A 16,777-nucleotide genomic window follows, 5' to 3' on the forward strand; every position below is an offset into this window, starting at 1 on the left:
AATATATTGTACTGTAAAACAATTACTAATAATGAAAAAAAATTAAATTAACATTGTAGCAAATTCATTGTATTTATGACTTTTTTCCAGTTTTTATGTAATATATATTAATATATTTATCATATAATATATATATGCATATCTAAAGTATATTTGGCTGTCAAACATGGATATACAGTAAAATAAATTAGCCCTTTATTGTGATTGCACATAAATATCTGTTTACAAATACTGAAGACACACAACAGAAATAAGAAGGAAAGATGTTTGAAAACAAAAATGATAAGGAAAATCCAATTTTCGCTTACTTGTAAAATAAAATATGTGTTCTGTTCATTTAGCTAATTAATTAAAAGTGCATGAATCTTTCCTCTTCACATTTTTGTAATAACGAACACAAAACATTTTGAATGTGCTGATGAAATGGAAGGAAAAAACATCACATTGACCAGAAGTAAGTTATCTTTTTCCAAAGCTAAAATTAGGAATACCTGCTCACAGGTATTAACACAAATGCCTATACCTATACTCAGGCTGTTCTAAGTATTTCTGGTCTTATCTACTGGGATTTTCCCACACAACCATCTCCAGAGTTTACAGAGAATGGCCTGAAAATGAGAAAACATCCAGTGAGCGGCTGTTCTCTGGGCGAAAATATCTTGTTGATGTCAGAGGTCACAGGAGAATGGCCAGACTGGTTCGAGTTGATAGGAAGGCAACTGTAACTCAAATAACCACTTGTTACAATCACGCTGTGCAGATGAGCATTAGTGAACGCGCAATGTCTTGAAGCAAATGGGCTAAAGCAGCAGAAGACCACACCGGGTGCTACTTCTGTTAGTCAGGATTTCAGCTGCAATATTCACACGATAGGTTCAGAATCTGGTATAAACAACATGAAAGCACGGATCCATCCTGTGTCCTATCAGTGGTTAAGATTCATGTTGTAATGGTGGGATGGATGTTTTCTTTGAGCTTAATTTAAACACCACAGCCTACCTGACTGTTACTGCTGCCAGTGCATCCACCCTTTTATGAGCACACTGTATCGATCTTCTGATGGCTGCTTCCAGTAGGTAATACACCATGTCACACAGCTTAAATCATCTCAAGTGGCTTCTTGAACATGACAGTGAGTTCACTGTTCTAAAATTGCCTCCACTGTAACCAGATCTCCATCCTATAAGCACCTTTCGTATGTGTTGTCTATTAAAAGGGAAGCAAAACGTCACTAGCGAGGTGTAGCTAACGAAGTAGTAGGTAACTGCATGTCTTCCTGAGAAACCAGCATGTACGGTAAAGTGAAACTGATGCTTGTTTGGTAAATACTTGGTTGAAACTCAAATTGAAAGTGAAATCCACAAAGCTCACATTTAATGCCGCCATTTGCAACAATGATGTTCAAGTTTTCTATCAGTAAAATTTCAGTACAGTACTTATTTTGATCATTTCCAATCCAACCTTTAAAAACCCCCCACAATGGTTCACTCCAAGAGTACACGAGTAAAGAAACTTTAATAGTTTCCACCTCTGACACTTGAGTGTGTCACCAGTGTAGCACAAAGTTCCTATGGCAACGACTGACATCACTTTGTACTGTCTCTAATTAATCCAGCTTGTCTCCGTGAAAGATCTCTGACACGTTCAAAAGCACTGATCTAACACGTCTTCATATATACATAGCCAAAAACAAATATACACACATATATGCACATCCACTGATTCTGCTTACCTGCATTTATACATCCTCCTTTGCTTATTTTTGCTATATTTTCCCTGTTTCACTCTAACATGCATTGTATGAATGTTGCCTGTTCCCCTTCAGCTCAAATTTGACAGAGGGCTGGTTTATGTTAGAATGATTTCCCCGAGCAAAAATAGACCTGCAGATCAATAAACATTGGCTACAGATTTTTGTCTTTGATGTTCGTGCACTTGTGTGTGTGTGTGTGTGTGTGTGTGTGTGTATGCACTGCTATCCTGGATTAGAGTTTTGGCACAGATTTCAAAGGTCTTATCAGATGAAGGTTAGAATTCTGCTTGGTTGATGAATTGCTGCTCTGTGTGCATTAAACTGGGCATATTCATATTCCTGTCAGTGTTAATGGAAGGACTGTTAAAGCTTTGTGTGACAAATGCATTTCTGCCGTACTGTAAGTTAGTACATAATGCATCCATGTCAGCCACCTCTAATATCCACCGCTGAACTGGAACAGGCAGGGCGGTTACACAAGCTGGAAGCTGTGCAAATGCATTTCTGACTATGTCAATAATACTAATCAAAGGTCTGAGTAACAGAGGAAGTCAAACCGTACCCAGCTGAAAAATTTCACTAGATCTGTTCAGCTGTCGCACACTCCATTGTGTTCACTGTGAACATAAAGTAAAATCATTTTAGAACATTTTCTCCTTTACAAACGTCATTGCACCCTTTGTGTGGGAATCCAAATTGTGGTCAGGTGCATCCTGTTTACTTTATCTGTCCTTGAGCTCTACTGGAGTCCACCTGCGGCAAACTGGCAAACTGATTAGCCATAGTTTAGAAAGGCACACACCTGTGTATATAAACCTTCCACATTTCACACTGCACAGCAAGACAATAGCAGCCATTATGACTGGAAACTGCATTGAGGCGCTGGTTCTAAATCCATTTATAAAGGTTTGAGAGGTTATTAGGAGAAACACCCAAGTAATGGGACGACCAGGGCTCTTCTTAGAGTCAGCCAGACTAAGTAGGATGTCTGAGTAAATATTTAATTGGTCTGGTATGTGACCAAGAATTCAGCACTTATTGCAAGAAGACTTCAGATGTTTTCTGTAGAGATCGGAGAACCTGCAGGAAGTTTGACCGCCACCAGACGCGAGCAGTTCTGAGTAAAAGACACATAACAGTCTGCTTCATGTGTCAAATCACATGTAAAGGATGTCTGAAAATAAAAACTCAGCAAATATGTCGAATCATGTTTGTGGGACACAGGCACTGCTGTTGGATGGTCTTCTTTGCAGCTGCGGTCATAAAGCCTGAAAGGAAGGATGAGGAAAAGGATTCTGGCTAAATGCATGGAGGTCTTGCAAGATACCATCGCCAGAGTGCATCGACTTTGGGAGAGTGGGAGTCGCCTTTCATGACAACAGTCACCCAGTGTTCAAAAGGTCATCCATCCCCCATCTTTTCTCTGTACTGCAACCAATCGATGATGAGGAATAGCCCAAAACATATAATAAAATGCTGGGAATACAAGGAAGTCTTAAGCCAGGGGGAGGAAGGTCAGCCATTCTGGGGATGACTGAACTGCTGTGTTATTTCCTTTTCTGGGACGGTTATACTGGTGTTTCTGGATTACAGTGGGAGTATCTGTGAAGCTCAGCAAAGACTCTCTCTGGTCCTGGGTGGGTCAGAAACCACACACACACACAAACACTAAGTTATGTATGCGCATTCATGGAAGAATACCTCCTAATAAATGAATAATCAACAGATATATGTTTACTGACATGGATTTATTGTCATCACAATCCTCTTGCTCTTACCAGACAAACTGTGGAGGTTGTAGATTTCTTTGACTCGTCATCACAGAGGTCACTTTGGCATCCCTTAAGCTGACGTCTCTATTATACCCAAAAGATAAGTGGTTTCAAAACAAGTCTCAGACTGTAACTAGTGGAGCACAATTAAACTGTTTAAAACATCTTTGGCAAGACCTGAACTTGTCAGTTTGTACACGTTTGTTATCCACTTTGACAGAGCTGTCACAGAGAATAAAATAAACCATCCTAAGCCAGGTGTGCAAAGATTGTAGCCTAGAAGCTCCAGTTACTGCCAAAGGACAAGTAAAAAGTACAAAGAACTGAACACTACTTATATGAATGATTTTTAGTCAGTAATACGTTCACTACCCACTCTGAAACGTGTGGTTTAGTGTGGCTTGACACAGAAAAGGGTGCCTGAATACTTTCCAAATCACTGTCTCACTTTCAGCCCGGGCTGTGATGCAAATATTGCAGTTATTACTGGCATTAGAGGTTGCAAACATTTGTCAGAGTATCAAGATCATATCATACGTAAACAGACCCTGAGGATCAGAATTAGTAATAAATGTTTGGGGAGAAAAGGAGGGAAACAGTTCCTACCTTGACTCTAATATCTCTAGTCACTGGCAAAAGCATACAAACAACAGCTGCACAGTTTCCTGCACACTGAGCACACGTACTGCAGGCTCATGTCCTGCTGCAGGCAGGGGCGTGTTGTTCTCATACATATACAGCCCCGACACACCTGCCACAACAGAGCACAGCTGTCAGCGCATCAGCCTTTACCCTATACGTGACCTCGCGGAGCTCACACACAAGCCTAATTATGCACATATACGATGCAACGCACTAACCGCCTGATTGTGTGGCGACACCTGAGCACACATTCACTTATAAAACAGGATTCAACTCGTCTGCACAGAGCCCGCACATAAGGCAGCGCAAACGAAGAACAAGCATACCATAGACGCTTTTCGTCCAGCCCCGTGCTTGCGCCTGTAGTTAGGACAGGGCAACACAATGCGCGAGAGAACAATTCAATAAAATTTCCAATTCTTTTATGAGAACTAACAAAAAAAGAAAAACAGCACACGCAAACCCCGCTCTATAGAATGGATCATTGATTTAAATAGGGCTCTATAAATAAAAATGATCATATGGATAAAATGCTCCTTTGGAACATCTGCTGTATGTTTTATTAATAACACACACACAGAGCGAGAAGGGACAGTGAACAAGGGGAATGCTAATTGGCTTACACACAAACACACACACATGCACATTGTCAGATTGCCACACTGTAACTAAACCTCAGCTCCTCTCACTCCTCTCCCTCGTGCATTTGCTGCTAAAGGGAGGCCGAGTTATCATGGAAGTGAAAGAGATTTCAAAGAAGACAAAAAAACAACAACTAAAAAAACTAAAAGCAGACTGCACTATATAGGAGGGAGCAAGGTTTTATAACCTATAAATAAGTGATGTGCCTTACCATTCCTACCCCCCTCGACCCTGACTTTGCTGCCCCCACCACCCCAAGCTCGCTCCTGCTATCTCACTAAATGGGGGAGGGGAAAAATGAAAGGAGTATGAGTGACAGATAAGTAGATCCTCATTAAAACTCTGCGCTTATATCATCCTCCGCCCTAACGCTCCTCTCCTCCTCCTCTGCATCGAGCTCTGGAAAATGATAGAGGAAGGGAGAAAGGAGAGGGGAGGTGCTGCTCATTGGTTATTCCTGTTCTCTGACCTAACTTGACAACCAGCTCCAATAACAAGACAAAGAGGGATGACACAGAGATTTTTGCCAGAGACCAGGATGCTGACAAGGAAGTGAACTGTCCTAAATTGGCAGATAATGGGCCTGCTGTGGGCCGCTCTGTAACCTCCTCCGCTGTGCTCTGCTCTGAATACAGTAGATCTCAAACATACGGCCTTTCGGTGTCTTTTTTTCCTCTCTCTGTTTTACAAGCTTTGCTGGTCAGCAGCAGGCTCGGATGTACCACCGTAACAGCTTCTCTTTATTTTTTGTTTTCATGTGTAACTCAGTGAGTCACCCTGGAAAAGCTCTTTACCCAAACAAATCGCACAATTTGCTTCTTAGGACAAATAGACTTCAAACTATAATCAGACACGACGTTTAAAATAACCAGCGCGTCACCTGGTTTAAAGTACACACCAGCAAACCCAGCGAATTACTTTTGAAAACCAGTGCTCAAAATACAATGAAAGGTCATGTAATACGCTTTTTTATTTATTCAAAAGATTTTGGTTTATTCATAATCTTCTATAAAAAAAACTAATGAAAAACCTGAATCTGGAAAAAAACAAAACATTTGCAGTCCAGTGTTTTTTTTTTTTTCTAAAGCCACGTGGACTTTGGAGTGCATGGAGAGGCTCCCTGCATGCTTTCAGCTGCAAACAGGAAATAATCAAGAGTTAGGAAATTGCAAGTACAATACAAGTGTGTTAACAGTCTCTTTAGGCACTGGAGTCTCTGGAGTCCCATGCCAGGACCCCCGAAGGATATGTCATTTCTTAAGTTTGAATGGATTTAAGACTACATTATTCACATTAGCACTTCCAGTCGAACTGAAACAGACAATAAATAATGCTTTCAAATTAGATCATTAGTACTGTCACTGTGATTCGGGGAGTAAACAGAGCTACACAAGTTAACAGGGCACGTTCTCCCCAAATGGTTTCATATAGATGTCAAGAGTGATTGTCATGAAGGTGTGTTGGAGATATAATCTGGGGTCGCATCTCTGAATCAAAATGGATAGGAGCAAAAAAACAAACATGGAACTTTTTGATGCCAAACGTGATCTAATAAAACAGAACGGATGCTGATTCGGGTTTATTATTTGGTCCCGTAATGCTTGGTTGAAGACTGGCCATACAGCCCATAGAATTCGGCATGTCTGGCTGACTGCGATGTTTCCATCAGTCCCCTCATGGGAAAATGCTGCAGTGGCTGACTTGCAGATAGAGAGGCATGTGGGGCAAACTCCTGAGAGGTCACAGAGGGGAAGGAGTCCGACGCTGGGTACGGAGGCCGGGCGCAAGCAGCAGGGGCCCTGGAGCAGCAGCAATTATTCAAAGTACACATCAGTACTTTCCTCCCTTCGTACACGGCTTGTTGTGAGGCACCACCACTTGAGAAGTGGGAGGATGGGAATATGGTTCCTGAGTGGTGGCTAGAGCTGGACCCTAGACCCACCATGTGATGGGCTGAAGTGTCTAGGAGCCGACTATGACCAGGGCCAGTGTGAGGATTCTGCGAGAGGACTTCAGAGGCATATACAGATGAAGCCCGGTGACCTTGGTCGGGCAGGAAGGGTTTTTTGCTGCTGTAGAGCAAAGGTGGAGGATTCTGGGAGTTTTCTGGGTTAGCCTCCAGGAACGCCATGCTGTATTTCCTCTTCTGTATTCCTGAACTAGTCCCCAACTGGGAGCTAGCAGAGCTGCTGTGAGACTGCACAATCTCCAGAAGAGGCGACTCAATGAACGGTTCTGAGAATGACAAGTAGAGGTGGGACAGAGAGATGAGTGCTAATTCTAATGATAATACGTCTCTGAAAAACTCATCTATAGTTATTTTTCTGTAATTTAATCCTACCCTCCAGCATTTTTCGCAAGTTCTTCTCTCTTGTTGACAGGTCGGACAGCAAATGATGAGAGTTGAGCTGGCCCACTCTGACTGGAGGGATAATGCTATTCAGATGTGAGTTTGACCTGTAAAAAGAAACACGACAGTAAAATCATTAGTATCAAATTGTTAGAGACACTCTGCACCTTGAGAGTTAAAAGATATAAAAGGGAAAAAAAAATCTTTTTTCTTTTTTAAAGTTGGCTGTGATTAAATTTGGACAAGATGATAATGCTGCGAAGTTATCAACACTACCTTAGCTAGCTTGCTTATTTCCATTGGTAGCTCACTGCATAATTAAATAGGATGCAAAGTTTGACTGTAATCATTGCACCAGTTTAATCATTATTAAAACTGATACAACTGCAAAATTGGCTAAACAGACAAACCTGTTTTTACAACAGACTGTAAAAGTTCTGGTGCCAAAGGTTGGGCATTTTAAAACCCAGTTTGAAGTGGCCATTGTAAGAGCTTTTTGGAAATATCCCCTTGTTAAGTCTAAAAAACCAGTGACTTTCAAGTCTAAATGCACCATCAGTTCCCAAAAGCAAACAAGCACTGACTCACCCCTAACGATAACATGTTGAAATTCTTAAGTTAAAAATAGTCCAAATTCTTTCAACAATAAAATGACTAGTGTGACTTTTCTCCCAGTAATAAGGTCTAGCGGAGTTAGAAGCTAATCTGCCTCAACACAAGATTTGCGAATCGACGTGTTGAGCACAGACCTTAGAAAGTTCGGCAACTTCAACTGACTAAGCACTGGTGATGTGAAGTGAAGATAAAACAATTTTCTACTTTGAGGCGAGGTACTGAAGTCACTACCAATTACTGCACAGAATGGTGGTTATTGACATGTAAGGTCAGTAAATACATTGGCCGGTTAGCTATGCAACCGGAACCTAGCATGTCTGCTAGCAATCAACCATCAGCTTTAAGTGCTAATCACTTCCTGTGTAGATGCAGCTTTAGATGTGAACTGTCTGACACCTACAAATGAGATAACATGTTTTTACTGAAGTACGAAAAAAAAGTACAGCCATGCTATACCTCTTGACATAATACAAACCGCAAACTTAATAACAGGGATGTTGAATGTTTAGTCGTAACCACTTGTAGCAGATGGCTGCCCCTCCCTTAGCCTGGTTCTGCCTAAAGTTTCTTCCTGTTAAAAGGAAGTTTTTCCTTCTTACTGTTGCAAAGTGCTTGCTAATAGGGGGTTCCTTCATTGTTGAATACTTTCTTGAGACAACTGTTGTTGTGATTTACATAAAAAAACCTATATATGAATAAACCATCTATTGACCTGCTACCTGTAGCTAGCCATGAGGTAGCTAGCTACAGCGCTATGGTTAGGCTAATATTAGCATATTAGGAAGATGTAAGATGAGGCCTAAATTGTTGTGAATAAGAGTATATGCTGAAAGTCCCCGAAAGCCAAAGATAAATGTCAACATATGGCAGAAAGAAGGCTGCATCGGGAAAAACTTTGCAGCCAAGTGAACGTCTGAGATGAACCCATCCACCTCAGACTGAACGTCCACACCAAAATCATGCTGTCCAGGAGACTGTAGATCCATTGGCTGTAGTGTGCAAGGTCAAACTTGCTAAAAACACTATGCATAGTGCTAAAAAGAAGTTGTTGCAAATAACATGTGGCAAGGAGACAAGCCCTTCTGCTTGTGATCAGGTTTTTGAATTAATTCATCACAGAGTATTTTCCATTTATACATCATAGGGGAAACACATGGGTTTATCTGTTCTACTGCTGTTTTCTCTGACCTTTGCTTATATTTGGTTTGCTTGACCTCTGTTGGAGTTTCTTTTGCCTGCTTTTATTACCAGTACACCCGCTAAAGCTACATTTAGCTAATTCCACTGAAAACAACGCAACAGTTGAATGTTGTACAAGGACATATTTGATAGTTTGGCTGCTTTTCTCACCATGAATAAAGATGACGATCAGTGCACTAAAAAGCTTGCATGAAAACATCACTGGGTTAGTCCAAAGAAATGAATATCTTAGAATAACTTCTTACCTGTCCATGAGCAGCTGATAAGGTTTTGTATTCTGAAATGAAAAAAAAAGTTCCACGGGTCATTCCCACACACCATCTGACTTCAAATGTCTCACTAACAGTTATTATAAGATGCATCAGTGTTTACTGCACATGCTTTCATATCACAACGTCATTTTATGTCCCTCAAAAGTATCATTGCCTCATGCAGATGCAAGAACTGTGAAAAGGGGTCATAGAGATAAAGGTTCATGTTCGATAAATAGAAAAAACAATTTGCAGATTTGTTGTACCTTCATGAAATTCAAACTGCCTGCTTTTCGGAAGAATGTGTGCACTGAGCTCAGGAGTTTTTCTGCTTCGTGGCGCCTCTCGTTGAGCTGCAGCACCTGCTGGGAGTTCTTCCTCACGTACGAGTTGTAGGTGTTCTCCAGCATTTGCATGGTGTCAGCCTGGTTTGCTTCTAGCAGCGCATGCATCCGCTGATACTGGGCTCTTGCATGCTCCTTCAGTTCAGACACTGCATCCTGTGGTCACACGATACACAAGTATGCACGTTTACACGCAGAAATGCACTTTTTAAATGACTAAAAGTACTGATGTTAACAAACAGATACTACAATTTTTATTAACAAACACACAATTTTATGGAATTTGTGATTTTCTTGTTCAATATGAAAGTGGGAAAGTCATTTGTTAAATCCATTTTCACTTTGCTGCACCTGCCAGTCATAGTTAAAGTTACATTTACCTTTGATTTCCCAAGAGTGAGAAACGGTAGAGTAATTTCATTACAGCAGACAAAACTATAGCACAAACCCCCATGCTGATAACATTCACATGACATTCGGAATTGAAAATGCACCTTCATCAGTGTCTTGTCTGACTCCAGCTTGTTGAGGTGCTCATCGATGTTCTGAACACGACCTTCCAGTCTGTCTTGCTGCCTCATTAGCATGGCCTGTGGAGAAATGACAGATAGGATAGATTAGATAGGCGAACCACAACAAGATGCCCTGAAAATTAAAAACAAAAAATACCCACACATTCAGAAACTCTGAAAAACTTGGGCCTCTGCTGTGACCTCAGCATACCTAGCTGCTTTTCACGAGGCATCGAGACAACTTTCTCCACAGTCAGCTGCCAGCGACATGAACATGCATTTACGCATTCGGAGAGCAGCAGCAAAGGCAAACACGGCTGCACAAATCATTCTCTGACTGCTCCAAAGTTTGACGCTGACCCTGCTGTGTCAAATGAGCTCCATTGTTGGGACAAGCTTACTTCCTCTGCGGGTACACAAGAGCCAAGAGCCAGTTAAAAAAAAACCCACTGAACATAATCCTTCCCTATTTACTGCAGAGGCTGGGAATCAATCTGCTGTCACAGACTGACAACTAACTAGAAACAGGGGAGGGCAGGTAGACTTTTTAATGAACTGTTTCTGCATTGGAAAGGCAGCATGCCCAAATAAGAGAAAACCTGCTGTCATGGCAACAAAGTCTTGTGTATGTACTCATATGTGAAATCTCATGTGTATGTAGGGAGCGGGGGTGCCTCACTACCCCCCCTGCACTTTCTCATTTTGCCACATGCATTGCTCCCATTGTTTGCATTGGCCTGTGTGTCAGTGACAGATTGTCATGTCTGTGTGCACAGCGCCGAGGTCTCCTCCCTCCCTCCCTCCCTCCCTCCCAATGAGCATGCACCCGAGAAAGGGAACGAGAGGAAAGGCGATGCTTGCACATGCCAAGAACGGATAGAAAGAGAGTGAGAAAGACATACAAAAAGAGAGCGAAACCAAAAGAAAGAGGAGAAAAAAAAAGTTTCACCCAAAAGAGAGAGAGATAGGGAGAATGAGGACATTCCTGTGGTCTCGAGTGAGTGAGTCTCAGGGTAGTCACATTGTGGTATCACAGCAACAGGCCTCTTCAGCTGCTTGCAACACTCACGTTGTGCTGTCTAATGGACATCCACAGGCTGGCCACTATAGTTTACCACAGTGAACACTTTCAACAGTCCATATAGCTTCAACAAAATAACCCAGAAAGACTGTAAATGGCATAAAATAGTAGCCAAATGTACCATAATAACTCACTTATGCTTGTTATCAGAACAGTTCTTTTGAGTGAAGAAGACTACTGATTTGTCCACCTAGGAAACAGCAGGAAGATGTTTATCTCCCCTAACTCTCAAAGGAAGCAGAGTGGATTATATGACATGTATTTTGGGCAGCTGACAGTAAATGCACTGACATGGGAAAGACCCAAAAGTGGTATTTCTACTGCTTCAGCATATTTTAAAGCTGGCCACAAAAACTGACAAAATTTCTATCCAGGCACTCATTTTGGGACAGCGTAGTAGTCCAGTGGTTAGCACTACTGCCTCAAACCAAGAGGGTCCTGGATTTGAACATGGGGCAGGGCCCTTGTGTGTGGAGTTTACATGCTCTTCTTGCGCTTGTGCAGCTTTTCTCTGGGCGCTTTAGCTCTGCACCCTAAGTTAATGCTGCCTATACTGGCCCAGGACACTCTTCCAAAACATGCTAGCTCTCCAGACTTCATTCTTGGTTAAATAAAGGTTTAAAAATATTACTAGCCACCAATTTTGCTCTGTTTTTAGTGTACTCCAACCCCTATTTGTCTGCTAACTGCTCGTTACTGTTAGCTAGTCTCTACATTTGTAAACTTTAATGTGACTGAGATACTCTGCTATTTGATGCAGCAGGCAGTGGACAGCTGGTTTCTCAAAGTTGTCTACAGCTGTCTCCTACAGCTGGAAAAGTCGTGGATGGGAGTGACACAAATAAGTAAAACCGCATCAATTAACTGAAAGATGCTCAAAAGCTCAGCTGAACTGAAGGAAGTGCCACTGACACTTGAGCTTCTGAGTCATTTCTATCAGCGACATCTCTAACATTACACAGTTTCTGATCCACGGTAGCTATAAAACTATCGATGAGGGAAGCTTTAAGTGCTGAGATGGAAAAACACTGCATTTCGTTCGTGAATTAACTGCTGCATCACCCTGCAGTGCTGACTATGTTTTTAAAAAATTGGTCCCACAAGTGAAATCAAGAATACATCTTTATGAGTACAGCTTAATGGGCTGTTATACTGACACCTATAGAGTGTGTATGTATGTGTATGTGGGGGAAAAAAAAGTGAACTGTTGAAGTAAGCCCTATATCATACAGCCATGCGGGTGAATGCAATTAACAGCTGCACTTACAGAGGTTTTTATATCATTCATGGAAAGAACAACAATAAGCTCAGCAAGGGCTGCAGCAAGCCCAGTACCACACACCTCGAAGACTATTCTTCTTAATTCTCCCAATTAATGTTGAAGCACATTTTTATTAAGGACTTTACAGTTTAAGCATTATTAATGCCTCGTGTTGGTTCATGTTCCAAATGACTTGTCAAAGTCCTTATCTAAAGCTTTTGGTGGTTTCACCATAACATGTCAAGTTCTGCTTTGTGCACCAACAATGAGATCACATATAGAAACCACCAGCACACTGTGAGGTGTTCAGTTGGTGGATTTTACATGTTCACTAATGAAATGTTGTTTTGAGAGTTTTTCTAAGATGCAGCTAGCACTGAGCGCTAACACTTTTCGTGTAATTGTCCTGTTCTCGTCACCCGAGAGTGGCAGCGCTTTACTTTGAAAATCAGCAGCGTAGTCTTTAATCCTGTTTCGCACAGTTGTAACACATCCTACACCTGTACTCCATCTCAACACCACATCTTGCTTACACAAGAGGCAGTTTAGCTAAACACTCCTCTTCAAACAACCTGATAGTAACCGTAACAGCTGACACTACCCTGCAAACTGGTGGACTTGTGTCAGTTGGCTGCCTGTGTTTCTTCTTTCCTTCACTTTTTCATGTCCTGCCTCCTCAGTGCCTTTGAACTTCAGACGGTGCACTGGTATTATTCATCACTTTGGTAACACGGCGCACACGAGCTCGGTGTGAATGCTGCATTGACAAAACAGGAAAGAGCACTTTGTTGGGTTATTAGTATCGTAAATGGTGCGTGAGCTGCTTTATGTGAGTTGGCTTCACATTATGGCAGCAGCTTTTCTGTGTCTTGATGCTTCTGCTCAACAACTGTGTCTTCCTCTTTTTGTCGTGTTTCCTCCAATTCCTTTTTTTGTCTTGTGTGTTTGAAATAGCACAGAGGGGCTGGGGCAGCGTAGCAGCATGAAAGCCTACCTTTATCAAGTTTAAGCCCGCCAATGATCACTTTCCCCACTGTCCTATTTAGGCATCCAGACACCCACAGGTTGCCAGGAAGCTCATGTTTAAATGAGGAGCCTCAGGCTCAATGAACAGAGAGCCTCTTTCACAATCAACTGACAACTATTCCCTACTTCTGATGTCAGTGGCCTGCCCTCAGCATTCTGGGTATCTGACTCACTCCAGCCCAGATACACGAAGCTTCAAACAGCAGAGCTTCCATGAGCGACGGTTTCCTGCTGAGGTGCCTGAGAAAGCCAAGGTGAGGTTGTGTGGGAGGGCTCCTCCTCCGCTTGTCCCAGGGAGAACATTACTATTATATTACGCTTCTTTTCTCATCTCGAAATTACCAGCATGTCTGCAAAAGGTTAATGTAAAAGTCTCCTTTGAGAGCCAAAGATAACTAAAACATACGAACATTGCTACGTCGGTTTTGCGTCTTTGTTTATCCCAAAAGCAACAAGAGTGCTGCCCGGGGAATTTAAGACCAAAATAGACGACAGCTCTGCGAAGGAGAACGACCTCTCAGTAAATAATGACGAGAAGACACTGTGGTCTCGTATTACTTTAACAAATGACCCAGCACACAAGGAGCCCAACATTTTTTGCTATTAACACTTTTTTTTTCAATAAATCACTGTGTATTATGTGCCTAAAGGTCCAGGGATGGACAGTGTGACTCCACGGTGCAATTTGCCCTGTGAAAATACAGTTGTGAAAGAACAGAAAGATGGCTGGGTGTGTGCATATGAGTGTGTAGAGAGAGCAGCTGTGGAAAGGGCTGAACAGACATCTTTTGTCCCAATAATAGCTCTGAACCAGGGTCAACTGATTTAGAACTTACCCTGGAAAGAAATATGTGTAACTTTCCCCAAGTGGAATAATGCCTTCACTAAAAAGTATCAAAAAGACGACGAGAGGGCAAACTGTAAAACAAATCTGCTTCTCATTGCCTCCATAGATAGGGAGGAGAAGGGAAGGAATGTGTATAAGGTGTGGGTGGCTGTTTTTACACCTTGCTACTTGCGTTAGACTTGAGAAAAGCAAAGAAACAGAAATAAAGTGAGGAAAAACACACAAGCGGTAGCAGCCATGGCATGCTGGCCCTCGTTTCTTTACGCATCCTGAGGCCAAGGCTGCCAAGACACGCTCATTATTTAATTGTTGCCAATTGGTAGCCAGATTAGGATCTATTTTGCTCTTACTCTCAATTCATTTCCACCTCTTCCTCCCTGCTAAATGTCCCTAAAATAGCCTTCAAACCCTGGAATCCTGAAACTGATCAGCCAACATAAACAAACTACACGCGTTTCCGCCCCTCACCGCACATAGGTCATCGTTTCCGGTGGATGCAGATTGCATCACAGCACTTATCCGAAGGGCACAGCGCTGCTAATGGGAAGGCGTGGCGGTATGGAGTGGGTGGTATGATCAAGGTTAAAAGCAGCGTGTGTGTGTGTGTGTGTGTGAAGTATGCCTATATATGTGTGTTTGTGTGCTATCCATGTACCCAGAGGGGTGGCTTTCACCTGTCCAGTCCTTTTACATCAGATTAAAGAGGAGGGAAAGAGAGAAAGCCTTTATAGAGTAGCGAACTGAAAGAATTACTCATGGATTGTGTGCACCAAATGAAATCTTTTCATTGCCCTGTAGGAGAGTGTGTATGTGTGTGCGTGCACATTTGTACCTGCATTTGTATGCGTTGCGTATCAACATCGCAGACTGTGTGTCTTTGGTTAGTGCAGTGAGAGATGCAGCAGAACGGACACAGAGCCACCTGCTCTTCCTCACAGTGGAGCAGCCTGTACTCCTCGTGACTGGGACAGGTCCAAGCGCTCAGCTCCTCAGCATCGACTAACAGGTGTCCCGGCGCCGCACACGGCTGCTGTAGGTGCGTCTGGATATGAGTTTGGCAGCAGGGCTCCTTACAGCGCAGACAGACTTTCCGCACGGGCAGCGGGGGGCCTCGTCTGCAGAGGACACAGTGCAGCACAGGGGGGGCTTTCTCAGTGTTCAAAGCATTGAAGCGCTTCACTATGTTGGCGAGCTTGAAGTTCTTCTCCAGTGTGGGCTTCTGGTCGTAGTCATGGTTGCACTCTGGACAGCGGACCGCGGCGGTGTCTTTGGCCCAAGCCTCGGAGATGCAACCCTTGCAGAAGTTGTGCTTGCACGGCAGCTGGATGGGTTCGTCGAAAACATTCAGGCAAATGGGACACAGAAGCTCCTCTTCGAAGCAGTTTTTCCAGCTTGCATCCATGACCTCGGCTGAATCCGAACTGATGAAAAAAACAAAACAAAGGAAAGGCTTAAGAACTGGTTTAAATTAACCACTGCTTTTAAAAAAATGAGCCTATTACAGTTTAATTTTTACTGCACTTATATTCAACTAAAATGGCACGGATTGGAGACGAGCCAAACCAACACAGGGCACTGAGTTACAGGCTTATTAGGAGTGCATTACAGTGGCACAGCAATTAACAAATGAAGCTTAAAGTACGTAGTAACAACCTGCTCTTCAGAGCAAAAGAGTGCCATTACACTGAAACCCAACACCAAACTATGGTTACATATATATTTTTAAATTACATTTCTTCATATTTCAGTGTAATGTTTGGCTCCGCTGGGGAACAGGACGACACAAGCTGTGGCGTTTTGAGAGCGAGTGGGAACTTGACACTGAACAACAAATGTGACTCTTGTCAAATAAAATGTTACACTGACATTTTATTACGCGAAGGCACTCCTCGGCTTTTCTTACAGCAACCCACAGAAACATAACAGATGTATTCTTAAAAGAAAAAGCGTAACGTTACCAACTATTTCTCTTCCATGTCGTCGGCAGACTCCGGTGCACCTATAATACCGTGGAGCTTGTCATCCAGTCCGCGGTGAGATCCTCGCTCCTCTTGCTTCAGATTACAGCCTTCTGTCGGTCGCAGCGCTCAAAGCCGGGATTTTATAAGAGTCCCCTGCTGGTTTTCTAGTCTGGTTTCGCTTTCCCGTCAACTCTTCTGAGTAATATTTTATGGTAAGTACAGGCAGGATAGTGACTCGTCGGAAGAGAGCGCAGTGCTTCCACACCGACCGACTGCCGACCTCCAATAACGTGACCCGTCACGGAGTTGATACACAGGCGGGGAGGAGCCGGTAGGAGGAAGGCGAATGAACGGCCACAGCAAACTCTACCGGACAGACTGTAAAAGACCAGGAGGCGTTTGTGTGGCTCTTCATGCTTTGAAGCAGAAGAAGAGTCCCTGGCTGGGACAAAGCAGAGCCCGACACCCCCACCCCCAGGGGCCCGTTACAGGGTTGGTGCATGTGGGGAGGAAAAGAGTG

The 16,777-nt window shown here is 42.9% G+C and overlaps 1 protein-coding gene across 1 annotated transcript; it reads right to left on the reverse strand.

Annotated features, from left to right (window-relative positions):
- Positions 1-4,704: 4,704 nt before the first annotated feature.
- Positions 4,705-16,674, reverse strand: LOC100710124 (E3 ubiquitin-protein ligase TRIM8). Its single transcript, XM_003441090.5, has 7 exons — positions 16,255-16,674; positions 15,129-15,717; positions 10,064-10,159; positions 9,492-9,725; positions 9,220-9,251; positions 7,151-7,266; positions 4,705-7,044 (listed from the first exon to the last, which is right to left on the reverse strand). Exons 2-7 carry the CDS (start codon positions 15,696-15,698, stop codon positions 6,392-6,394), a joined length of 1,701 nt encoding a protein of 566 aa, XP_003441138.1. The 5' UTR covers positions 15,699-15,717; positions 16,255-16,674; the 3' UTR covers positions 4,705-6,391.
- Positions 16,675-16,777: the final 103 nt, after the last annotated feature.

This window comes from Oreochromis niloticus, linkage group LG13 (assembly GCF_001858045.2).
Source record: "Oreochromis niloticus isolate F11D_XX linkage group LG13, O_niloticus_UMD_NMBU, whole genome shotgun sequence".
NCBI lineage: Eukaryota > Metazoa > Chordata > Actinopteri > Cichliformes > Cichlidae > Oreochromis > Oreochromis niloticus.